This window comes from Sminthopsis crassicaudata, chromosome 5, assembly GCF_048593235.1.
Source record: "Sminthopsis crassicaudata isolate SCR6 chromosome 5, ASM4859323v1, whole genome shotgun sequence".
Classification (NCBI taxonomy): Eukaryota; Metazoa; Chordata; class Mammalia; order Dasyuromorphia; family Dasyuridae; genus Sminthopsis; species Sminthopsis crassicaudata.
Window position 1 is genome coordinate 265,781,016 of NC_133621.1, and position 27,119 is coordinate 265,808,134.

The 27,119-nt window shown below is 33.3% G+C and overlaps 2 protein-coding genes across 2 annotated transcripts in view; one reads left to right on the forward strand and one right to left on the reverse strand.

Annotated features, from left to right (window-relative positions):
• Positions 1-1,567: 1,567 nt before the first annotated feature.
• LOC141543981 (ubiquitin-conjugating enzyme E2 D1-like) lies at positions 1,568-2,346 on the reverse strand. The gene is given in 2 exon segments (XM_074269631.1): positions 1,568-1,994; positions 2,237-2,346. Coding segments are annotated over 2 exon segments (537 nt in total).
• Positions 2,347-3,229: 883 nt separating this feature from the next.
• The window catches only part of LOC141543982 (centrosomal protein of 290 kDa-like), a 95,468-nt gene continuing 71,578 nt past the window's right edge, over positions 3,230-27,119 (forward strand). Inside the window, exons 1-17 of the mRNA XM_074269632.1 lie at positions 3,230-3,325; positions 3,650-3,727; positions 5,746-5,815; positions 6,527-6,573; positions 7,569-7,712; positions 9,594-9,647; positions 10,217-10,237; positions 10,360-10,512; positions 11,030-11,200; positions 12,775-12,864; positions 14,626-14,745; positions 15,594-15,717; positions 16,635-16,807; positions 17,808-17,970; positions 23,529-23,629; positions 23,702-23,789; positions 25,769-25,866. Coding sequence (XP_074125733.1) covers positions 3,230-3,325; positions 3,650-3,727; positions 5,746-5,815; positions 6,527-6,573; positions 7,569-7,712; positions 9,594-9,647; positions 10,217-10,237; positions 10,360-10,512; positions 11,030-11,200; positions 12,775-12,864; positions 14,626-14,745; positions 15,594-15,717; positions 16,635-16,807; positions 17,808-17,970; positions 23,529-23,629; positions 23,702-23,789; positions 25,769-25,866 — 1,791 coding nt within the window. The remainder of the gene's footprint in view (positions 3,326-3,649; positions 3,728-5,745; positions 5,816-6,526; positions 6,574-7,568; positions 7,713-9,593; positions 9,648-10,216; positions 10,238-10,359; positions 10,513-11,029; positions 11,201-12,774; positions 12,865-14,625; positions 14,746-15,593; positions 15,718-16,634; positions 16,808-17,807; positions 17,971-23,528; positions 23,630-23,701; positions 23,790-25,768; positions 25,867-27,119) is intronic.

Consider the following 27,119-nt stretch of genomic DNA (forward strand, 5'->3'; position numbering starts at 1 on the left):
TGCCATTACAAAAAAGAGCTGCCAGGGGGCAGAGCCAAGATGGTGGAGAAGGCACACGTGACTTTCTAAGTTCCTCTTATCTCCTCATGAACAATTATTAAATTCAGCCTCAAAAATAGTGCTTGACTGGTAAAATCCACGAAGATTAGAAGTACAACAACATACTATTCGAAGATAATCTGGAAGACCGCCAGGACAGGTTTGTCTTGAGTGGCCAGAGCAGATCAGCACTATCAAGGAAATAGGAGAGACTAGCATCTGGAATGTACCAGGGGTGGGGGTGACCTCTGTGGCTAGAAGAGTTATAGAAATGACTGCCACAGGCTGACTGCTCTGCCTTGATTACAAAGCAGTAGACCGGCAGAAAAATTAAAGCCAAAGGTAGAGGATAATGTAAAAATGCCAGAACCCAACAAGATCTGGCTATACCCAACCAAAACCATAAGTGACTCTGCACAGATCACAGCACAGCTGTGTAGCGACAATCTGCTCTAGTGGACAGTCACTAATGTGCATGGGGGAAGGGGGGGGTGCAGCCCGCAGACTCTAATATGCACAGTGGGGGGCTTGGTCTGGGGCAATAGAATATCTGCAGTGCAGCTGTGCTTCCCTGGGCAGAGACACTTCTGGTGCTATGCAGGAATTTGTTGGGCAACTGCTTATACACACAGCCAGTGTTGGCTTGGGGTAGTGACACTTTCACTACCTAGTCTCTAGCCCCAGGGCAGTCACTAAACCGCACCACAGGGTTCTTTGCAGGGCACTTCTGCAGCTCAGCCATGCAGACCCGAGTCACTTCCGGTGGGGAACTCTTTCCCAGAGAACTCCCCTACCTCACCACTCTTTGTAACAGCCATTTGGCAGGACAGCTACCATCCATACACTTATCCCTGTTCTGCAGAGAAAGCTGGTAACCTCCTGGCCCTGAAGGCAGACCCTACAGGCTTTTAAAAAATAAGTAAAAAAATCAAAAGATTTATCCATAGCTTCTGTACAGAAAGAGAGCAGGTTTTCAATCCCGAGGAGACTGATAGCAGACAGTTTCCAGACAATTGTTGGTCCCCAACACAAAGGCTCTCCTAGAAGAGACTATTAAAAATCTTAAAAGAGAGCTAGAAGAAAAATGGGTAAGTAAAGAGAAGTTATGCAAAAGAGTAACTTCCTGAAAGGCAAATTGGAAAAGATAAAAAACTCCCAGGAAGTGCAGAATGTCAAATGAGTTTACTTACAGGGCAAATAAAATACAATTTAGTTTATACAATAAAAAAAATTAGATTGACATCTTAGACAAATACATACAGTGTCTCATGTAAAACCATATATTGTCAGCAAAAAGTTATTTGGTTGCTTTACATTTACATTTGCATTGTGGATGAAAAAAAAAAACATAATAAATATCACAAAAGGATGATTACTCTCATCTTAGTCTTAAGGTTATCTTTGGAAGTTTGTTTTGTCTTGCTCCAGAAATACATTTCAGATGGGTAAAAATCAAAATGTTTCAGGGTTCACTGGAATTGTAAACGGTGCTCTATTTACTTTTTTAATATTAGGGAAAAAATAGAATTTACTGAGTGTTTTCTCTCGCATGAACAATTTTTTCCTTGTCTGATTTATATATCTGTGCAATATCTGGTACTAAGGAATCATCCGGATTTGGATCACAAAGTAGTGAACATATGGACCACAAAAGTTTTGATAGAGCTGGTATCTACTATGACCTCAGGATTTCAAGACAAATACTTCTATTGCTATTTATATTGGTGGCTTCAAAGAATAGTCTGTTGGGAAAATGTGCAGTGAGAAAGAAGACTCCACCTTGATATGCGCTGTCAGGAGGTCCCATAGTAGTTGCTTGCCAATAGAACAGGTCATCTCCTGCAGGTCCTGCTGAGCACTGGGCAGGAGGCGCACGTTGTAGATCATCTAATTGCTTCTGTATCCGCTTTTCCGCCAAAGGTCGGGGTGGGGGGTGGGTGGACTTGGTTCTCCTCCTGCCTCAGGCCGCCACTGGCGAGGGCAGCGGCAGAGGGCAGCGTGCGGTTGCAATCACCCCAAACACGTGAGGAGCGCACGCACTCTCCCCACCCCCACATGTCTAGCAATGGTTCTTCTGGGGATGTACTGGGACTTCCCCGCGGCTCCTGATAAGGAATCTTCTTAACGTCTTTTTTTACCCTCAAGATGTAACTGCCCCATGGGACAACATTTGGAAAGAGGCAACAGATGGGAGTACAAAAAAAGGTTCACTTTAGGAAGAATCCTGTAAATTGTTGCCCCGAGCTTCAGTTTTTCCATCTGTAAAATCGGTGTACTAATAACTCCTACTCGACAAGGTTGTTTCATGTATTTAGAGATTATGAGTATTTATAACGACGGCATCTATTAAAAACTTTTATGAATAAGTATTTTATTTGGGATATTGTAGGCAACAGTTTGATCTGTGATGAGATTCATATTCCAGTGTTTATATTGGTGGAGGTCTCTAGGACGTTTGGAAGTCCGTAGAATTGGGATGTTTTGTTGTCTGTTAATCCATGAAAGATGTGGATTTCTAATCTAATTCTAGCTGGCCATGTGTTGTTAGGTATTCTGTGGGTGTTAAATTTTTACTGCAAATAATGTGTCTAGCTATTTGCACCATTTTCTTGCTTGTTGCTGCTATACTTTGTCATTTAGAATTTTTTCCTTAACAATTCACCTTTTTGCCAGTAATTGTCATTGCTCATAGTTTTTCCTTTTGGAATTTGAGAGTATAAATCTAATTGGCCTCTTTGTTCAAATCACTGTGATAGTAAGCACACATCTACAATAGAAAGAGATTCAGAGTTAAAAAAGATTTTGTCACTCAGTCCAACTTCCTCATTCCACAACTGAGAAATTAAGTCCCAAATAGGTTAAATTACTTAGCCAGGGTAGAACAGGTGGCAAATGGCAAAGCCAAGATTTGAAGCCAGGTCCTCTGACTTGAAATACAGCATTCTTTCCACTGTGTCCAACTGCTTCTAATTCTATCAGATCTCTTAATTTTATTTTAGTAAATTTTAGTCATTTTGCTGTTTTTGTTTTTGTTTTTTGTTTTTTGTTTTTTTGTTTGTGTTAAGGTTACCAGCATATCATAGAACTTCATCCCTTCAGATATGACTCTTAGGAAATCGTGTATTTACTGTGGATATGATGACATATGTATGTTGTTTTAGGTCCCTAGAGAACAGTGAAAGAAGTAAAAATGCCTTTGGATTGGAAAACATTATGGAGAGTTAACCCAGATGACTTGATTTGTCAAGAAGAATTAGCAGAAGATTTACTGGTGTCTCTCTCTAAGGTATTTTAAAAAATATATTAAAATATTCAAGGTTAAAGTAAAATACTCTAAAAAGTCTTGGACTTTTGAATTGTTAGAAATGGAAAGATCTTTTTAGTATTATATTTGGTTGACTTAAGTTTTGTACAGAAAATAATTCCCATTAACTGATAATAAAACATACCTTCTTCCTCAGGGAAGAAGTGAGGGAGTACTAGCACCAGAATATTATGTGCTCAATCAAAAACTACTATTTTATTGTGTATTTTTGCTTTAAAAGTTTCAATTAATTTGTTTAAAAAAAAAAAGGAATAATGAATAATGGTGGCTACTTTGTTTACATAGGTTGAAGTAAAAGACCTAAAAGATGAAAATCAAAAAAATGTGGTCCATCTTTTCCGAATCACTCAATCTTTAATGAAGGTTTGTATCAAGCAGAATTTCCATCTCATAGCTTATATTTAGGGCCCATCCCATAGGGTTGTTGAGAAGATCAAATAAGATCATATATGTAAAGCATATTGTAATAATTCAAATGGTTTATAAATGTCAGTTATTATTGTGGCATAATTACCTTAATTTACAAGATTACTTTAATTAGGAAGTCATTATCATGTAATGCCTTATGTTGTCTTTCAGAGCTTTGCTGAAGGAAGATTAATTTGACAGTTGTGAAGTGGCTATAATACAGTAACAAGAGACTAATATGATGAACACTTCTGTGGAGAAGGGGGTTTAGTTTTATTTTGACTCCTCTCTAAAGTGTACATTTGGATCTTTTGTATTTGGTTTATACAGTCTTCAAGTGGATTGGATTTCTCTCTCTCTCAATCTCTCCATCTCTCTCTCACACGCCCACACCCACACACCCACCTACATCTTCACCCATGTGTACATACATACACACACACACTCACACAGCCCTTTTCAAAAGACTGAGGAATTTAATGAGAATTGCTTCTAGGATAATTTCCATTGCAATACAATTTGCTCACAAACTCATAACTTCTATGAATAGATAATTAATTTCTAATACAAATTCTAAATATACTTCTACAAAGGGGAAAGAATTACATTATAAATCCTTAACTCCCAGGAATCAAGTTTATACAGTGATGCATGATTTAACAACCCCAATCAACAAACAAGAAGAAAGGAGAAATATAAAAAATTTTCTAATTTGACTTTAAAATGCTTCCCAATCAAACTGCTGCTCTCTATGTCACCAGTTTTCTTATGCTATACTTTCCTCTATATGGTTAAGTCAGCACTACTGGAATTCTTGCTACTATTCCCATGTCCTTTCAGTGACTGTTCTCCATATCTGGAATATTCACCATCCCCCATTTCCTTCCCCTCCCCTCTACTTCTGCTTATTGGATACCTCTGGCTTCTTTTGAGACCCAGTTCAAACTTCTCTTCTACAAAAGGTCTTTCCTTTGCTCTGAGATTACCTTCCATTTATCATGTTCAAATAGACAAACAGATTGACAGATCAATTAATAGGTCTACCTACCTATAGTTGCTGTAAATTGTTGGCTTGGCTGTTTCTTGAAATGCCAGCTTCCTGAAAGCAGGGACTATTTTTGCTATTTTTTATATCTTTAACCTTTAATTCAGTGCATTTTAAATAGTAATTGATAAATAGGTGTTTGTGGATTTACTGAGAATATTGGAGTGTGCAGAAGAGGGAAGAGTTATACTTTACTGTAGAGACTTAGCTATAGTCTTCTGACCACCTGCCAAAGAGAAAGCTGATGAAATTTCTGCCCAGGCCCTTGGCCCCAGGCCTAGCAAAAAGAAAAAAGTATTCAAATATGGCCTATTGTGACATATATACATATATATATATATTTTTCTCTATAATCTCCTTTCATTTTAGTAAATAAGGTCTGTCAAAAATATTCAATGCTGTTGTAAGAGTGCATGTAAACTGTTTTTCAGCTCTCTCTAATATTTGGAGGCAAATTCATGCAAAATTTCAATAGAAATTTACTTCCTCTATGTCATCATATTTTGCCCTGATAAAAGCTTAGGAAAAGCCTGCATGGTTCTTCTCAACTTCAGCCTGCCTGAAAAATTTTCTTTTTGCTCAGATTCTTCTTTTGTTATGTAAGTTCCTCAGATGTCAGAAAGGCAGAAATAGCTGTGAAATATTAATATATCCTGATATATGTATCCAGATCAGGATGAGAGGACTCTGACAGGAATCAGATCATCTGTTCAAAGACTATTGCAATGACCTGGTTGGAAATGCTGAGGCTTGTAGAAGATGTAGTAGTTTGAGAAGGAAAAGGAGTATGATGAATCTGAGCAATATCACAAAGGAATTATCTCTGCAGCTTAGTAGTTACTTATCATTTATGGGGGTAGAGTAAAATGTCAAAGATGATCCTTCTAAGATGGATAACAAATCATGTTGCATCCCTTTGCATGTATAGATGAAAGCCCAAGAAGTGGAATTAACTTTAGAAGAAGTGGGAAAAGCTGGAGAAGAACAAGCCAAATTTGGTGAGTACCTGGGACAAAAGTTTAAAATGAATAAGGAGGCTTTGAATAATGAGGGAGGGATTTCCCAGATTCCACAAAGAAACAGCTCTAATTAAGCTGACCCTAATTAGGTCAGAAAATGTGCATATGCAATTTGACTGAGCTTTGTGGTTGAGTACCTACTATGTTGCTAACTCATATTAGCAACTTTTCCCATACTTTTCATCTGATTGAAAAAAAAAATCTGTATTTTTCTGATAACAGAGAAATAGACTTTAAAATTTATTTCTTAGATGATTCAAACCAGTTCCAGTTGTTCAGTGGTGAAGAGAGCCATCTACACCTAGAGAGAGGACTGTGGAAACTGAGTGTAGACCACAACATAGCATTTTTATTCTTTCTGATGTTGTTTGCTTTCTTTTTGTTTTCTTTCTCAGGTTTTTTTTTTCTTCTTGATCCGATTTTTCTTGTGCAGCAAGATAACTATAAATATATCTACAATATATTGGATTTAATATATATTTTAACATATTTAACATGTATTGAACTACCTGCCATCTAGGGGAGAGGATGGGGAAAGGAGGGGAAATTTGGAACAGAAAGTTTTGCAAGGATCAATGTTGAAAAATTACCCCTGCATATGTTTTGTAAATAAAAAGCTTTAATTTTAAAAAAATGTACTTCTTAGTAAATTCAGTGAAGTCAAATGAATGTTCTGGTTTCTTTCAACAGAAAATCAGTTAAAAACTAAAGTTATGAAACTGGAAAGTGAGCTTGAGGTATGTCTGCCATGCAATTATGTTAGTCACATCTTTATCAGTAATATGAAATCTGTTATTCTTGATTGGGAAATTTCATAAATCTCATTGTATTCATATTTAGCAAAATAAGTTTCTTTTGAGAGAGCAACCTTCATTGTCAGTCAAAATTGTGTTAGCACCTACAGACAGATGAGTAAGATTAAGCACAAATATAATACCTGTATTGATTGATTCTAGAATACTGAGAATCATTCTTTTTAGCCTGTAATTGGGTTTGACTTATCTTGATTTTTTAAATTTCTTTTTTGAAGCTGATACATATTGTAAAGCATACAAATTTGCCATTATTACTTCTTTATTCATGGAACTAATTTGATTTTTTCTTGCAGTTTGAAAAATAGTAGCCTTTAAGCAAAGTCTTTATTTAGAGCCTTTAGAAAAGTGCTAATTCCAATAGACTTGTGATGGAAAGTGCTATCCACATCCAGAGGGAGAACCATGGAGACTGAATATGGATCAACGCATAGAATTCTCCCCTTTTGTTGTTGTGACTGTTGTTTATTTGCTTGATTTTTTTTCTCTTGTTTTTTTTCTACTTTTGGTGTGATTTTTTTTTATGCAACATGACAAATACAGAAATAATGTTCAGAAGTATTGCATATGCTTAACATATATTGGATTGCTTACTGTTTGGGGGAGGAGGTAAGGGGAGAAAAGGGAGAACACTTTGGAACACAAGATTTTGCAAAAGTATATGTTGAAAACTATCTTTGCATGTATTTGGAAAAATAAAATACTACTAAAGAAAATTATTAAAAGTCTGCTAAATCAATATGAGTTTAAGTATAGTCACTAAAATAGGTTAAAATTTTAAATTACTCTTTTTCTTAATTTCTATCATTACAGGTTTTGAAATTCTTTGATTAATCAAATAAAATCTGATTTGCCATTATATTTGACTACTCATTCTCTGAAATTATATTTAGATAAATACATTTTTATTTTGTTTTAAGATGGCACAGCAATCTGCAGGAGGTCGGGATAAATGGTTTCTACGAGATGAAATTCATCAGCTAGAAAAACAACTGGAGCAAGAGCACAGAGAATTAGAGGATTTGGAAAAAGAGATGGAAAAAGAGAAAAAAGTCAATGAACAAGTAAGGAGCCTTCCATTCCTATTCTTTGTTTCTCTGAAGTTTGGCTTTCCTTGGCATTTAAGTATGATATTTTGATGATTCCCTTGAGAGACAAGGGTACGTGCAAAGAAAACTGATCGTTATTTTAAAAATAAGTATATTGGGTGGTCTTGGCATTGGGAAGACCTGAGTCTTCCTGCTTCAGAACCTGGCTATGTAATGCCACAGTCTCCTTGAACTGCCCTTCTTCAGTTATTCTGCCCCAAACCTCAGGCTATCATATCACCCTTCTTAATCATCAGAATAATTGATGAGGATAAAATATCTTATATTTAGAATATCAGATAATAGTCTATCTTGCCTCCGTTTCTCTGGCATTACATTTTGGCGGCTTCCCACCCAGATATTACAAAATAAAAGCAAGATAGAGATTAGAGAGTATTTAATAATTTATTTAAAAGGGAGAGATTTACTGCGACCAAATGGATCTATGATTTGGTCCCAGGGCTGAATGAGACTATTGTCTCCAAGAATTCAGCATCAAATGTGAGGTATATAGATTCTTTATAGAATGACAGAAATAATGATATAATGGGGAGCAGATGTGAATGACATAATGGGGAGGGACCAGAGATGAGAAAGTTATCTGATATTCTAATAGTTTGGGATAGGGAGCAGCATCTGAAATTCTAAAATATAAGACCTTTTATCAATTATTCTGATCATCAAGAAGGAAGGGTGGTATGATAACTGAGAATAACTGAGATAGGGCTGTTCAAGTAGACTGTGGCATTACAGCTAGCCATGGGACTCTCAAGCAAGTTTATTAACTCATTGCTTTATTATCTTCATTGGTAAGATGGAGAGCCTCATGTCCCCTGGGATTTTATAAGGATACAATGAGACCATATTTGTAAAGCACTTTATTTACTATGTAAGTGACTAAAGGGTATGTGGTTTTACTGATGACCATTAACCATGCAATTTACTATTGTAAAGGAGAACTCACTTGTAGTATTATATTTGCTTAAGGTGTTGTTGAGCTTTGTGCTTCCCTCTTATACTGTGATTTGTCTAGATCCTAGACCCGTCTGTGTTTTACCATTCTTTTGGAGAGTTGAAATCACATGATTGATTACAAAAATATTCCTCTTCCCTACCCTATAACATCTTGGTCATGACATATACACCACTAACCATAGTGACTCATGACTTTTGTCCTTTCCAGATGTTTTCACTTAGTAGCTAATTCATGGATTCCAGTTGGGCTAGCAGCACATTGGCATGAGTACCTGGGATCTGGTCTCTGGTCAGAGAGAAAGAAAAAAAGAAGTGTTGAGTAGGAATATTTTCTTATTCTCTAGAGTCTATAATGGAGGCTTCTAGAGAATGAGAAAATAAGATTCACTGTTGTTATAATCATAACAATTTTCTCATTTAGTTGATATAATACTGTAAGGGAAGACATGTCATTGAAAAAATAATATCCTTTTAAGTAATGCTATTTCCTTAATAATTATTCAGAGTAAAAGTATTTGAGATTTAGCAGATAACAGTAGTTCTTAAACTAAAAAAAAAAAAATTAAACTAAAAAAACTAACCATGTCAGTTATTTATTTTAATTTCCCTAGCAAAAAAAAAATAGATAGATAGATAGATTTCCCCCTGTCTTTCCAGTTCTTATGCTTGTTGATCTAATTCCTAAGTAGTTTCCAAAAGGTTCAGTTCAATATTCATATTTCAGATAGAATTTCATTATAGAATAAGTCACAATGTAAGAATTGACTTTTATAATGGAGGATTTTATTTCAGTTTAATAAGGCATTACTACTATAATTTTCATAATGAAATTGCTTCTATTAATTTTTGTTTTATAAGTGCTTTTCTTTTTAATTTTTCTAGTTGGCTCTTCGTAATGAAGAGGCAGAAAATGAAAACAGCAAATTAAGGAAAAAGGTTGGTAAAATAAATAAATGGAAAAGTGTTGTATATTTAGTTAGTGATCCTACAAAGCTAATAGTTAGGTGTACCTCAGTGAACTCATATTGTTTTCAAAACATGCATTCTAAGCACCTGTTCTTTTCAAACTTAATATGTTTTTTAATTTGAACTTTTGTCAAAGACTTAGAAATAAGGTGAGAAATGGAGATATTAAGTAACTATCAACACTCAGTAATAAATGAATAAGTCATGCTTACAGATTGACTATTATATGGTAATTTCTATGATAACAGGCTAAACATATGACCAAACTTATGTTGTTATTAACTCATTTTATCTACTCAGTTAAAAGTTACAGTTGCTTAAAGTCTCCCAAATTTTGGAAATATTTTAATCTTTGTTTAGTATTTGTTTAATCTGTCTTTAAGGTAGATGGTCACATTTTACTTTTTTTCTTTATTAACTAATAATATTTCATTTCTTGTTATTAGAGTAGCACATTTAATGTTTTATTTATCTTTTTTTCTTTTAGTTTAAACATTGATTTCTTTTTTCCATTAATTTTTTATCATACTCTTTTGGAGAATAAACATCTGAAAAAAAAAGTGAGGAGTTAAGGATTTAGAAAATATGGGAATTTAAAGAAAAGCAATTGGGACATTATTTAGATAATAATTTTATTGTAAGGAATTTTAATAAGTGTTGGGGAATTTTGGTTTATATATAGAATGAACAGCTTCGTCAAGATATCATTGACTATAGGAAACAAATAGATTCACAAAAGGAAACACTTATGTCCAGAAGAAGAGAAGATAGTGATTATCAATTACAATTGTCTAAAAAAAATTTTGAACTTGTGCAGTATCTGGATGAAATTCAGGTAAAAAAAAATGTTATTTGGCTTTTTTAAAAGTAAATTTCAAGGTATATTCCTGATTTTTTTTATAATGAATTTGATTTGGCCTTTATATTCTTGAACTTTCAGTAATTTGAGACCTGCAGGTAAGAATTGTTTATAATTTATTTTTTCTCCTACACAGTGGTATGGAGGAACCTGTCAGATTGGTTTTACACTCATTTTTAAAAAGCTCACTTTAAAAACAGGAATTAAGTCAATTCATAAATGTTATATTTCATTTACCCCCTTTGCCTGCCTTATTTAGGTTTACTTTAAGACTTGTACTATTAGGGCCACCCCAATGAATTTTAAATTTTTTCTTTTATTGTTAAATGTCCATCTACATTCAAACTATATGCCTGTATAGAGTTCTTTTCTCTAGTGATTATTCAAAAGGCCCAAAGTTTATTAATACAGTTCCACTATAAGATTTAAAATTCCTTTACTGTGTTCCCAAATTGGTATCCATTACTCGTTCTGTGATTTTTATCTTTAAAAGAATTTAACAGAAGTGAATAAGAAAATTGAAATTCAAAATCAAGAAATGAGAAAGAACCTGGAAGAATCAGTGCAGGAAATGGAGAAGATGACTGATAAATATAATAGAATGAAAATCATTGTTCAACAGACTGATGATCTAATGGATCAGTTAAATAAAGAAAGGCTTCGGGTAAGAATTATGTTTAACTGATATTTTCTTTCCACATAATGGTAGGAAAGAAGCTGTATAATTTTGACATTTAATGACAGTTGATATTTTCAATCCAACCATTCTGGAGAGCAATTTGGAACTATGCCCAAAAAGTTATCAAACTGTGCATACCCTTTGATCCAGCATTGCTGCTATTGGGCTTATATCCCAAAGAAATACTAAAGAGGGGAAAGAGACCTGTATGTGCCAAAATGTTTGTGGCAGCTCTTTTCGTAGTGGCCAGAAACTGGAAGATGAATGGATGTCCATCAATTGGAGAATGGTTGGATAAATTATGGTATATGAAGGTTATGGAATATTATTGCTCTGTAAGAAATGACCAGCAGGATGAATTCAGAAAGGTTTGGAGAGACTTACATGAACTGATGCTGAGTGAAATGAGCAGAACCAGAAGATCACTATACACTTCAACAACAATACTGTATGAGGATGTATTCTGATGGAAATGGATATCTTCAACATAAAGAAGATCCAACTCACTTCCAGTTGATCAATGATGGACAGAAACAACTACACCCAGAGAAGGAACATTGGGAAGTGAATGTAAATTGTTAGCACTGCTGTCTTTATCTACCCAGGTTACTTATACCTTCGGAATCTAATACTTATCGTGCAACAAGAAAATAGGATTTACACACATATATTGTATCTAGGTTATACTGTGGCACATGTAAAATGTATGGGATTGCCTGTCATCTAGGGGAGGGAGTAGAGGGAGGGAGGGGAAAATTTGGAAAAATGAATATAAGGGATAATGTTATAAAAAAATTACTCATGCATATATACTGTCAAAAATTATAATTATAAAATTTAAAAAATAATAATAAAAATAATTTACCATAAAAAAAAAAAGACTTTATGGTCTATGACCCTATATAGAGATGTGTTGATAAATGTTTAGCAATCAGAACTCAAGAAAACAATAAATATATGCATATATATCCATGATACACTTTTAAGTCTAATCTGCATTTTTACATGTTCCCCATCACTTTCATAAATCTATGTAACAAAACAATAATCTAATACCTAATTTGTAAAAAAAAAAAAAAAAAAAAAAAGTTGATTTTTCTGAAATTTGCTACATGAAACCAGATATTTTATCAATTTCCCTTAATTATAGACAGAAACAAATAGATGACCAGAGCACCATCAGAAAATATTCTTTGGTCAAACTATTGAGGAAATGGAATTAATTTTAAAAATAAATATATCATATATTCTTATAAACAGTGATGAGTATGTATAAATATATAGTTGTTTCAGAGGTATTATGAACAGGGTAAGGGTTGAGACCCTTGGTTATTTTTTTGGTATAGGAAAGTCCCAGATGAGAATTCTCTCACAAATGCAAATTGGCATCTTCTCTACTTAGAATTTTAAAAGAGTTACCAAGAACACTGAGAAGTTGTGACTCACTCAGACTGCTGTGCCAACATAAGAAAATAATAGTACATCTAAATCTATCACATCTACTTTATACATTTGGAATAAAATACTATTTCAAAATTTGTTTAAATGGTAATTTTCAGGTACAAGAACTTACAGAACTTCTAAAAGCAAAAGATAAAGAAGACGATCCCATTATGGCTGCTGTTGATGCAAAAGTTGAAGAGTGGAAGGTAGTTCTTCAAAATAGTTGTTCAGTTTCCTTATGTCTAATTATAGGTAGTGTTCCTCAAATTTTCCAGTTTTTATAAAAATACTTATATTATCTATTTAAATTGCATAAAAATATGTGAGTATACCTACATTCAATTATGCACGTATACATATAGTAGTGTATTAAAAGACAGGTCAATTCTCTGAGAGCCTCCACAGCTGTGAATCATAACATCTGAAGGAGTTGCAGAGCAACCTTTGCTGACACAGGTGTTTCAGACTGGGAATGAGATAAATTAGAGGCAGAGGGAAGAGGAGAGAGGTTAGACAATGCAACAGCCTAGCCTCTCAGAGAGATCAGAGAACAGCAACTGCCTCTCAGTTGCTGAAGAAGAGATCCATTCTGCAGGTCTGGGTTGGATCTCCAGCAGCCACTGTCAGGTGGCTCCTGTATATTCCAACAGCTCCTGTATATTCTAACAGTTGTGTGTGTGTGTGTGTGTGTGTGTGTGTGTGTGTGTGTACGTGTGTATTTGTGGGTTTTATCCTTCATGGAAGCTCTTTTTCAGTGCCACCTCATGGCATGACCTGATTCTGATACCTCCATTCCAGTAGTCCTCTGGTATGTGTTGACATCCTAGAAAGCCTTCAGGTTTAATAGACAATCTTCTATTGGAGATTCAAAAATCATGGAATGTAGTATCTTCATTTGAACATTGGGGCAGACCTCCCAGGTCATCTCACCTTCATTTTACAGATAAATAAGCTGAGAATTAGATTACACAGGTGATAATAAGTGGCAAAATTGGGATGTAACTAAGTGCTTCTGGTTCAGAGCTAGGGCTCTTTTCGCTATTTAAGCAAGGAAGAAGTCATGAAGAATTTTTTTCTTTGAGAAGACTTGGGAAGTGACGAGCTCTGAACATTACAAAAACAAAAACAAAATCCTTAAACTAACTGTACCTTAACAGACAGAAAACAACTGAACACAAATATCTGTCATTTCAGAATCAGCTATCTATGTACAGTTCATCGTTGACTGGTTGAACCAGGAGTTAAAATCAATTCCAGGTTACAAGAAAGGATAAATTGAAGAGGCTATTGTGTGTAATTATAACTGGTTTGATTGGCAGCTAGATGGTACACTGGATAGAATGTTGGGGTCACAAACTTTCTTCTTCCTGAGTGCAAATCTAACTTCAGATATTTTGGGCAAATCACTTAACCCTGTTTGCCTCAGTTTTCTGTCTATAAAATGAGAAAGAAATGGCTAACCAATCCTGTATTTTTGCTAAGAATACCCCAAATGGAGTCACAAAGGGTCAGACACATTAAAATAACGAAAAAAACAAATATGGAAATAAGTTTAGGGGTAGCTAGGTGGTACTGTGAATAGAGCACTTAGCCTGAACTTAGGAATACCCAACTTCCAGAGTTCAAATCTGTCCTCAGATATTTAATAGCTTCTGTGTGACAAGTCACTTAGCCACATTTGCCTTGATTAGTCATCCTTAAAATAATGGAAAAGGAAAAGGCAAACCATTCCAGTATCTTGCCAAAAAAATTCCAAATAGGGTTACAAAGATTTTTTTTTACCATGGATATAACTGAATAATAACAATAACAAACTAATTGAACTATAACCCAGTGGGAATTAGAATTTTTAAAAGAGGAATTATAATTATTATATCTTAGTGATGTAATATTGCTGCATGATAGAGAGTAAAATAAGCAAGGGTGTACTATTCCAGAGTTGAACAAATTCTGTATTCTTTTTGCAGAGAATTTTGGCTTCTAAAAATGATGAAATAATTGAATATCAACAAATAATGTGTAATTTGAGAGAAAAACTTAGGAATGTCCAACTTGATGCTGACAAAAATGTTATTGCTTTACAACAGGTAATCTCCAAAGTTCTATTTTCCCCTGATATTTTCAGAAACTTGATTTTGCCATGTTTTGATTTATTTTAATAGTTTGTCTTTTAACTATAATAAAAGTATAATATTTACGGATCTGGTGAAATTGCCAGGTTTCAAATTAGCAAAAACTTTTTATATATTTTAATCCCATGGCATTATGTTGTTAACATTTTAACTGTGGCTAATGTCTTTTCATGAGAGACTAACAGTTTGCACTCTAATAGATTAATTTAAAAAATGAATTTCCAAATAGAATTCAGTTGTTAGTTAAATTTTCATCATTTGTGTCATCTTGACATTGTATAAATGAAAGCAATAGCGATTAGAGTATAAGAGGATAATAAAGTATTACTACTTGAAAGAAATACCCCTTTTAGAAGAGGGATTAAAAAGGGAAAAATGAATTCTTCAGGACATCATAACAAAGAATTACAGAAAGTTAAAGAAGGATTTTGTGATCAAATTAGACCATGGAGTGACAAATTTGCTTTATTTTTTATTGATATAAAATAAAGTATCAGTGAGAAAGAGATAACCTTGATTTTGTTTTGAATAGATGAAAAAGATGAAGAGTTTAAAAGAAGCCAGAAAAAGTTAAGATACTGTATTCAAGATATTTTCAATCAATTAGCTCATTAATTATTCTATGACGATTCTTACCTTTGCCAGGCAATGTTGAGTAAACAAAGAAAAATAAGACTTCATTGCTGACTTCTAAGGAACTTATAATTTATTCTGGAAGCTGATTTATTCATGTTTAGTAATAAGAGAACAAAGCCATATATACAGATAGTACAGAATTATTGATTTTAAAATATTTCTTTCAGGGCATACAAGAAAGAGATGGTCAAATTAAAATGCTTACTGAACAAATAGAACGGTACACAAAAGAAATGAAAACAAATACACTGATTTTTGAAGACCTGAGAAATGAACTCAAGAGCAGAGGTAGCTAATCATTATTATAATTCTTGATGGACTATGTTACAAACATATGTCAGTACTTACTAAGCCTCAACAAATTTATGATTTGGGCCTTCTCTATTTGAAAAACATTTGAATTTTTTCTAATTATGAATTACTTAATGCAAAAATGTCATTAGTTAAACAAATGTATAGTTAACATTTTAAGATACCTTTTTTTTTTCAATCTATTCCTTCTCTTTTGGATCTTGTCTGTCATCCTTTGCACCAAATCAACAGCAATAAACCACCATTTAAATTAACAATTTTTTTGTGGTTGAATAGGGAAAAAACCTTAATTTTGGAAAGCATCCTTGCAATTAGTTTTCAAAGGCAGTTTGATTTGTCATTTTGAATAAGTCTTTACTGTACTATGCATATATAGATCCTCATAACTTCTCATTTGGTCAATAAGCATTAAGTGCTTACCATGTATCAGTGAGGATCAGTGAGGTGGTGCTGTGTATAAGAGCACTGGGGTAGAATCAGAAAGATTCCTCTTCATGTGTTCAAATCTGGTCTCAGAGATTTGAGTGGATGCCCTTGGGAAAATCATTCAACCCTATTTGCCTCAGTTTCTCATCTATAAAATGAGTTGGAGGAGGAAATAGTAAACAACTCCTGTGTCTTTGTTAAGAAAATCGTGAAATGAAGTCACAAAGAGTTGAATACAACTGAAACATCCCAACAATAAATAAGCCAGTGATTGTGTTAGGGATACAAAGAAGAGGCAAAATCATTCCCTGCCCTCAAGGAGCTTATATTCTAATAAGAAAGAAATCCACAGAAGGCATAAGAGGGAATATAACTAAACCACTCATATAGCATGCCAGTTAATATCATATATCCAACAAGACAAATCATTAACAAATTAAAGGTTGACTATTTGTATTTTTACCCATTAGATTCTTCAATTGCATCTCAGTTGAATCATTTTGTAGAAATGCAAACAAAACTTGAAAATTTAGAACAAAAAAATAAAGATGCTGAGAGGACAGCAGAGCTGGCGGAAGCTGATGCCAGAAAGAAGGACAAAGAGCTTATTGAGACTCTGGAGCATCTAAAAGAATATGAAATGGTATGAACTTTATGTTAGAGAAGAAAGGATGTAGACATAATCTTTTTAGTTGACTTTTTATCATCTTTTTATTGTCAACATGTTTTATTCAAATGATTTTTATTGGAAACTTACAGTATAACTTTTTAAGATTTTTTTAATTGCTTTTTTTCTTTGATATTGTGATTACAGTCTTCTGAAAACTCCCTAAGACATCACCATTTCTGACCCATTGAGTATATCTACATATTTTTGGAATATAACTATTTTAACTGCATATTTAATTTTTAGCTTTCAGCCATATTTAATCTAAAATCAGCATATGTAAAGCCAGTAATATTTACTTAAAGTCCTTGCCAATTTTACCAATATGTATTTTTACTGTAACTGGTATTATGCCTAAAGTCATGTTAAAAATGATTTTTGGAAATAATTTGTTATTTAGCACAGGACTTCTTACACTTTTTCCATTCTTGATCTCTTTTTGCTTCAGAAAATTTCATGTGACTTTGGATATGTAGTATATAAAATAAGCAAGAAATTAAACATGTACTGATAATGAATCATAATTTCATAACCTCTACATTCAGATATGAGATCCCATTTAAGTTTAAGAAGCTGGGATTTAGTGAATAAATATAGACTTTGTTATTGCTTTTTCTGTTTTGGAGTTTTAAGTATACTTTGGGGGCATCTCAATAGTGTCTGTAGCAATGGATTCTCCTGAAATATTTTCTGGCCCATTTCTTTTTTTTTTTTTCCTAACAAGTGTTTCATCAATATTATCTCTACATTGTTTTGCTTCTAGAATTCTCTTAACAAAGCCAAGGCTTTTAAATCTCTTTCTTTTTTTATCATCATTAGGAAACACATAAAAGCATAATACAAAATCAGGGAATTAATGCTACAAACTGCTGCTGTGCTTTTGCAGACATTTTAAACAAAAAATATATTATGTATTTTAAAATTAGGTCAGGAATTCCCATTTAAAACTAATTGTATTCTTCTTTTCATTCTAAAGAAACAGTATGGTCTAAAAGAGGCTGTGGCTGAAATAAAGACTTATAAGTCTCAAGTTAAAATAAGGGACCTAGATATTGAAGCATTAACTACAGAAATGAACAAACTTGAGTTAAAGATGAATGATTTCCTTGATGAAAATGAAGATCTTAGGGAACGCCTGGGTAAGAAAAATGTCTAAAACTTTCTATGGAGTTTAACTTTTTATGAAACATTTTGTAAAGTAAAATATTTTCATTATAAAGCATTTAGAACAGTGCCTGGATATGGGAAGCCCTACATAAATGGAATTAATAACAATACATTTTGGGGCAGCTAGGTAGTGCAGTGGATAGAGTACCAGCCTTGAATTCAGGAGGACCTGAGTTCAAATGTGGTCTCAAGACATTTAACACTTCCTAGCTGTGTGACCCTGGGCAAGTCACTTAACCCCAGCCTCAAGAAAAAAAAAAAAATAATACATTTCTACATGAGAAACTAAAAAGTAGATGTAAATTCATTTATTCACTAACTTACTATTGGAAGCCTTGGCAGTGTTTACACCACTCCATGGTTAAATTGGTTGGCAAAATACTATTGTGTGGTACGGAAATGGTGAGGGGTCACCATTTGATAAAAAAAAAAGCTGGAGAGATCTCTAGAATAAAGCAAAGTTTATTGTACGTTCTCCCCAGAATCCGGTGGGGGTCCCACTCTTGGAACAGACAATAGAAGAAAGGAAGCGCCTTCTGGGCAGGATTAACACCTTATAAACCCTAATACAAATACCACCTCCCACCACTGACCCTCATCCTCATTGGCTGAGAGTCTTACATTATAATCGAGAGATCTACCCCAGAAGTTGAACTTGACCAATAAGTACATAGTTGCCCATATTTGGCTGAAATAGGGAGAAAATGATGTTAAGGGAGGATAACAGGAAGGGAATATGCCCTTGATTCAATCTTCAGAGTCTTTCAGGCCTACTGAAACACTGGTAGATGAAGTCTTACTCGATTTTCACAACTGTCTTGAAAGATCTCATCTCATCTCATTCACTATTGACTCACATAGATTTATGACATTAACAAAATTTTAAAAAACTTTTTCAAAAAACATTCCTATTTACATATTTGGTTCATTACAAGAAATACAATTTTATTTATGTCATCTTAAATAAATGTCACAATTTTATCATATTTATCTGGCATCAATGAGGAATTAGGTGTTTAAATACTTTTCTAGAGAATTAGGAAGAAAATATTGCATTGTAAAAGGTCTTTACAAGATGCTGGAAGGAACTTAATAATCTTGTTGGGGATTTCCAGGGTTAGGGTGCGTGAGACAAGGCACGAGTGAAGTAAAAGAATTTACTCAATTTCTAAAATAAAAAGTAAAAGTTTATTTTAAATCACCGAGAGATCTCAGTGGACAAAAACTCCAAGATGGGATTAGAGTATTCTGCCAGTTTGGTACAGGTTGAGTACTTAGTTTTATGATCAGAGTTAGGACTTGAGGGCTTTTGAGACAATAGAGAAGTTTTGGGTTTGAATAGGCTTCAGTAAAGTTATGGAAAGTTTGGTGATAGTTCAAATCTATAGAAAGCTGAAGTGGTGGTACTTAACATTAATTCAGTTCTTTTGAAAGTTAAATAGGAGTACTTAGCTTTAGTTCAGCTCTATAGAAAACTTGGGTAGTATCAGCTGAACTCTATAGAAAGGTTAATTAGTGGTACTTAACAGAGGTGGGATTGACTTCTAGGTGGAGATAGGGTTAAGGTCAAGGTAACTGACTTCTGATTTCTCCATTCAATCTCACATAACTCCTGTCTGAACTGGAGACTCCTAATGTGCATGTCAACTTGATGGCACAGTACAAAGTTTATTGGATTTGTTGTGAGGAAGAATTTAGTTCAGATTTTACCTTAGACACTTACTAGGCTTGGGACAAGTCACTTAACCTGTGTAAGCCTGATTTTATTCTTCTGTAAAATGGTGATAATAGTCCCTTTTTAAAAGAGGGGTTATAAGCTTAAAATATGAAAAAAAAAGTAAAGTGCTTTGTAAACCTTAAAGTAATATTGTAAATGCTCATTTTAGTCATACATCCTGGACAAATGGCCATCCATTCTCTACTACAGACAACTGTAGCCCATTCCACTTTTGTGGACCACTCCAATTGTTAAGATTGTTTATCTCTGAAATTTGTCCCTCTGCATCTTATGCCCATCATTGTTAGTTTTATCCCCTAGGACCAGTTAAAGCAATTCTAATTTTATAATATCTATAAACATAAATATATGAAAATGGCTATAATGTGCTATTCTCCCTGAATTATTTTCTTCTTGCTAACATCTTCACTTTCTGTAATCAATCCTTTAAAAATAGCTAATAAATGTTTATTGAATTGATTGGTTTTGATCCTCCTGGACATATACCTCCTGTAGTTGCAGTGAAGCTTTATCAGCTTCCTAAATGTGACTGGCCCTGGACCTGAAGAAAGAAATCAAGAAATGGTCTAGAATACAGTAGAATTACTGTCACTAACCTTGATCTGGATATTTTGCTTCTGTTAAAACTACTAAAGCTACTAAAACTTCTATTTTAAAAATATGAAATGTCTAGCCATGTCCCCTCCCAATCCCATATTTTTACAATTCATTTTCTGGTATTCTATGTAATCTTTTAAGAAGTGGTTAACAGCTTAAATATCTTTTGGTATTGTGTTAGCAATCACTATCAACTTTCAGTTAACTTTAAATTTGCAGATTTCATAAGTACATCATATCAATCTTTATTCAAGTCTTTGATAAAGTTGTTGAAAGCACCCAGGCTAAAGATGAATCTCTGCAATATTCACTAAGTATAAACTCAATGTACTAAATATTATTATTTAGAGCTGCCTATTCAAAGAGCTCTGAATTTACCTGTTAGCCTTGTAAACGTTTTAGCTTAAGTACCCTCTTTCCTTGAGTTGCATAACTAGAAAGAATCTCATTTTTTTTTTGCTTTTTTATATCTCTTTCGCTCCCTCCCTCCCATATCCTTCCTTTTATTATATTACTTAATGTAATTGGAGAGCCCTAGATGTGTAATCTGAGGTCTTCGATTTAGGGTCCTTTACTATACACTATTTAGGTGACCTATCAGCATATTAATGAAAAAACTGAAGCCTTTCTTTGTTTTCATCTTTCAGTTAATGAAATTAAAAGAGGTAAAGAAGTAGTAGCTAAATGGAAAGAGAATACAAGTTTTCCTTAGAATTAGTAGATTTGGTTTCATATATCCAAAAGAAGATAAGAAACATAATTTTATGAAATACTTGACCAACTCAACTTAGTTGATACAGTTGACTACAATCCTCTGTGGAGATAACTCACTTATTTCTCAAAATTCCTTGTTTTAAAAAGCCAACAACAAAGAAATAGAGAAAATATTTAAAGAAGTTAGATGATTTGTTTCCCTGTTATCTCTTATCTTTTGACCTGACCATTTTCATTTTTAATTAGATGTTCCCTTAATGACACTCTTTACTTCAGTTCCTTGTAAAAGTTATTACTTTGTAGCCTATCCACTCGCAGCATGTGCCTCCATATTGTCTTCTGTGTGACACTTATTTTTAATTCTTTGGAGACTGTTTATGGCCACATAATAACAATAGTAGAATACTAATATTGAAAAAAAATTGTAGCTTGTTTATGAGAACAGTTTTGGGCCATTAATAAAGATTTACAATTTCTCAAAGATAATTCAGCCTATTCTTCTATTTAATTCTTCACTCAGCTTGTGCTACTTGGCCCAGATACGTGCGGAGGAATGACAAGTTAGACTGATAAAATAATGGGGATTCTTTTCCCATGAAGAGTATAGGATGTTGATATGAAGTAATCTCTTATTGAGAGGCAAATTAAACCCACCAGAACATAGCAATGAAGATAGAACTAATTTGAAAAATGTTGTGAAGTAGTATATGCACTTTCCTTGACAGGAAAGACTTCCAGATAGTTTTTATACTCTTAAATCTTAGCTGAGTTGGGATATTTATTTTCAGGGCATGAAATAGAATAAAAGTGGCCAATTAGAAAAGACATATGGAAATACTCTTAGAAGTGGCCAGACCTTCAGTATAAAAGTTAAGGAAAAGTCAGAAAAACTAAATAAATTCCACAGAAAGCTCAGCACATTGCAACAGTTTGCTGTTTGGGTGTTTGGCCACAGAGAACTTGCGATAATCTGGTATCTGTGCCAATAGATGAGTGTCCATGTTAATGAAATCACCCCGGTATTTAATAGGGTTGTAATATAGTTTACTGCAGCCGCTCAGGGTTGTTCACTGTGATAAACCTGAATTCTTACTCTGGAACATCTGTCCACTATAGTGGCCTCCTTTTGTTTATAGGCTGTTAGTGACTTCCATTTTGGGGGAAAGATCCAGATCTGCCATTCTACATTTCACTCTCATCTATATTCCTGATTTATTTACTGTAAATATGTTTTCAGCAGAAGATAAGTAAGCTGTCAACTCTATAAAAAATCGCAGCACCATAAAGCTCACAGATTTAGAGTTACAATGAACCTTAGGGGTTCATCCAGTCCAGAGCATTTTATAAATGAAACATTAAGTCCTAGAATGGCTTGCCCAATGTCACATGTAGGAATATTAGAGCCAAGATTGAAATGCAAAACATTTTTTTAAAAACTTTGGTTTTCTGATAACTTTTATTTTGGGGGTTAGGAATGGGAATGGTAAGGAATAATATTTGTTTAAAGATTTTTGTAATAGAAGCTTTGGAAATATAGATAATAAAGAAAACCAAAATTTTCTATAATAAGAGTTATGGTTAAATTTTATGTTTATGTAGTGGAATATTGTATAGTTAAAACTAACACATATAATGAATATAAAAAAATATGGAAAGAATTATTGAATACTCCAAAACCAAAAAAAAAATCTAATAAGAGAATGTTAGTTATGCTATGTAAGAGAATGAATAAATAGGAATTAACAGACATACAAAGAATGTTAATGCCTATTTAGAGGGAGTGACTGAAGAAGTTTTAGGGCACTTTACATGATAAAATTGATTTAATTTAGTGTGAATATTTGCAATGCAAAGTTTGTCTATTTATATTTAATATTAAATTTGATTGCTTTTTAAAACAGGAGGTTACACTACATAGAATTCCCAATCCCTCTAATTTTGTCCGCCTGCATTTTGGATTTCCTTCACAGGCTAATTGTAGACTATTTCAAAGTCCGATTCTTTTTGTACAGCAAAACAACTGTTTGGACATGTATACATATATTGTATTTAATAACTTAACACATATAATGAATATAAAGAAATATGGAAAGAATTGTTGAATACTGCAATATATTTAACATGTATTGGTCAACCTGCCATCTGGGGGGGCAAGGGAAGGAGGAGAAAAATTAGAACAAAAGGTTTGGCAATTGTCAATGTTGTAAAATTACCCATGCATATATCTGGTAAATAAAAACTATTAAAATAAAAATAAAATAAAATAAGAGGTTACATCTTGTTCAATTATGCACAATTTTATGTATTTTAGTAGGATTCCCACTTAATGTTCACAAAACTTTAAAAACTTGAGGCACTTAAGAGAATTTTTTTCAGCTTTTGCAAAATTTCATTTCCTTATGATTTTAGACATGAGACATTATTGTAACAGTTAATTTTCTTATTTCTATATCAATTCATAATTTTTATTCTTTATTTTAGGTCTTGATCCAAAGACAATGATTGATTTAACTGAGTTCAGAAAGAGCAAAAATCTAAAACAGCAACAGTATAAAGCTGAAAACCAAATTCTTTTAAAAGAGGCAAGTGTTATATTTAGAAAATTCTTTTCTTGGTTGATATAAAGTACAATATTAACAGTTTGTATTTTACAGATTGAAAGTCTGGAAGAAGAAAGATTTGAACTGAAACAGAAGATTCAAAAAATGGCTCAAGATAAAGAAAAGAAATCTGGAACTTTAGGTATAGTCATTCCATATTTTTTGAAGCAGGACAGTGCATTGATATGGGACTGAAAATTTCTTCATGTGAGAAAATATTTTTTTCCTTAATGGTTTGTTCAGAATCTATTAGAACCAATAAAAATATGGCATAATTATTCATCATTTATATTATTAGTGTAGCTATAGTTCTGAAATGGAATCACAATAATTTTCTGTTTCTTCATCTGTAAAATGGGAAGTTTGAACTCAGGGACTTCTACAATACATTTAAAGCTCTAAATTTTCAATCTTATTATCCTATTACTATCCTATTACCATCCCAGCCCATACCTATACCTAAGATCAAGTCTTTTAGATATTATCATTTCTCCCAGGGCTTCCCTGGTACCTTTAAGAAGATATCTAAGTTCTTTGCCAATATCTCTGTGTTGGGTTTCTATCAAATGATGGATTCTTTTCCCCCAAATGTAGGGATGAGTAATTTCTGCACGCCAGTTCCTCTTAAGCACTAACATTAACTTCCATGTAGAAATATTTACTTCAAATGATATAATTACAAACATATAGACTTACTCTTCCAACCCACAGGAGACATAATCTTCCTATCCCCATGAACCACCTCATTGTCTGGGGAGGAGAAAGATTCATAGCTTCTCTCAGTTCTTAGAGAAATTAAAGTATTGAAGTAAAATCTAATATCCTTTAGCTGTAGTTAAAAAAGGAGTAACAATAATGATTTCAAACAAAACAAAAGCAAAAATATATCTAGTTAAAAGAGATAATAAGGAACTATGTTTTGCTAAAAGGTACCACAGACAATAAAGTAATATCAAATAATTTTGTGGCAAATTTCTCTTGAGTAAGGCCTCATTTCTCAAATAAATAGAGAACTAAATCAAATCCATAAAAGTAAGAGCCAATCCCCAGTTGATAAATGGTCAAAGGATATGAATGGGAAGTTTTCAGAAGAATAAATCAAAACTATCTATATTCATATGAGAAAATGCTTTAAATCACTATTAATTAGAGAAGTCATGTAAAACAATTCTGAGAGAAAACTTCACACCTGTCAGAAATGACAAGTGCTGGCAGAGATGAGGGAAAATAGATACACTAATAAGCTGGTAGAGTTGTGAACTGGTTCAGCCATTCTGGAGAATAATTTGGAACTATGCCCAAAGAGCTATAAAACTGTGCATGCCCTTTGACCACTATTAGTACCACTATTAGCTCTATATCTCAAAGTGATCAAAGAAGAAGGGAAACAAACCTTCAGGAAAAAAGATGGGGTGGGTTTGTGATGCCAAAGAATTAGATGCTTATTAATTAGGGAATGACTGAACAAGTAGTGTAGTGTTATTGTACTATAAGAAATGGCATGGGGAGGTAGTTTCAGAAATGCATGGTAAGATATTTATGAGTTGATCCAAAGTGAAATGAGAAGAACTAGGAGAATAATAACAGCAATTTTGTAATGATAATCGGTGTAAAAGATTTGGCTAGTTTGGTCAATACAATAATCCAAGACAATTCCAAAGGACTCATAATGAAAAAAAAAAATGCTATCCACCTCCAAAGAGAACTGATGAGCTCTGAATGCAAATTGAAATGTAATCTTCTCACTTTAATTCTTAATTTTTGCTGTTTATGTTTTTGGTTTTTTGTAGTATAACTAATATGAACAGATGTTTTTTCATGATTTCAAATGTATCATTGATATATTCCTTGCTTTCTCAGTGAGTGGGGGAGAGAGGGAAAATTTAGAACTCAAAATTTAAAAAGAAAAGAATGTTAAAATTTTTTTAAAATAATGAATTTGTTAAAAACCCATCCTAATATGTGGACATGAAGTCACAGATCATTTGGTATTTGCACAGGAATGGAGCAGTATCTATACAATTTATGGTATGGAAACATAAAACCATTATGAGGAATTTTATAATTAAGATTTCTACTTTTTCTTTGCTTTAAATTTTTTAATGCATTTGGTATGAACAGCTGATGACCTACACCTGACTAACATCTTTAATCAGGAACTGAGAATGGAAGAAAGAAAATATGTGGACTCTGGAAACATTGATGAATTTAAGTTAAAGGTAAGTTCCTGGAAATGACAAGTAAAATTTGTAATAGATTCTGCAGAAGAAGAAAAGAAAAATAATGGCTGAGATTTTTCCCTTCCTTTGATTTGGTATTTTGAATATTTACCCTGTATTTTCTATAGTTGTTAATTTTTAGTGAAAAAGTACATACTTGGTGATCAAGACATGAATGAATCATTGTTTACTCTGAATCCAGATTAGAAGCCCAAATAAAATAGAATCAGTATATAAGAGAGCACCATGCAGTGTTTAGATCAGAAGATTCCTGAAAGAAGCATGATCTTAGGAAAATTATCAAGAAAAATTTCTTAGATGTTTCAAAGTGGAGTGTAAGCAGGCATCCTTTTTCCCATTTATTGAATGATTCTTCACCTACACAGGCTAAATATCCCAGTAAAATCAGATGGTTTTACAATTAGATATGCTGCCATCTACAAGAAATTTAGAATCTTTGAACTGGAATCAAGAGTCAGGAAAACCCAAATGACTATTTGCATTCCTTTTCTGATCACTAAAGCAAGCTTCCACAAATCATCAGGCCCTAGAGAAAAATAGTCACATTACAGTGTTAAGAAGTTACTTAAACTTAGTGAAGTTTAAGGATTCTCCTGCTAGACAGAGGCTAACATTTAGCCAGAAATCCTCAATTTCGTGGAAAAGGCACAAATAGTAAAACCAGAAGTTGAACAACTTCCTATTTCAAAAAAATTTTCTGTTAATAAAAGTGATTTGAAAGATGATGTTATCAAAAGAACGTTATCCCATTCCAAAAAAGATTCTGAAAAGTAATCTTACCACAAAGTCTTGGCATAGTATAGCCCCAGAAAAATTCACCTAGGTCCTATTGAAAACCTTATAGAACAGCTATAAAAGGAACTTGTATTTCTTAGGTCTAAGGTAAGTTTCCTTCCACCAAATGCTCCAAGGAGTGGTTTAGGAAGTTTTTTCACCCTCAGATTTAACCAAATTCTATCTGAATATATTTTTTAGAACATTAAGTACATAAAAATCTAAAAATAAGAAAATCCAGCAAATTTCTTTAGGACACATTGTTTTTAAAAAAGTATTATTAACAGATGTGTATTATAAAAAAGCAACATAAATTCAGTATAACTCAGTTACTTATCTGTTCATCAAATGTTCCCTTCGAATGACCTGATGTTCCAGAATTTGTTGATTTAAGGAAGCACAAAGTAGAGATGGCGAATTAGAACTTCAGAGATAAATGAGCCAGGCAGAGTAACTAG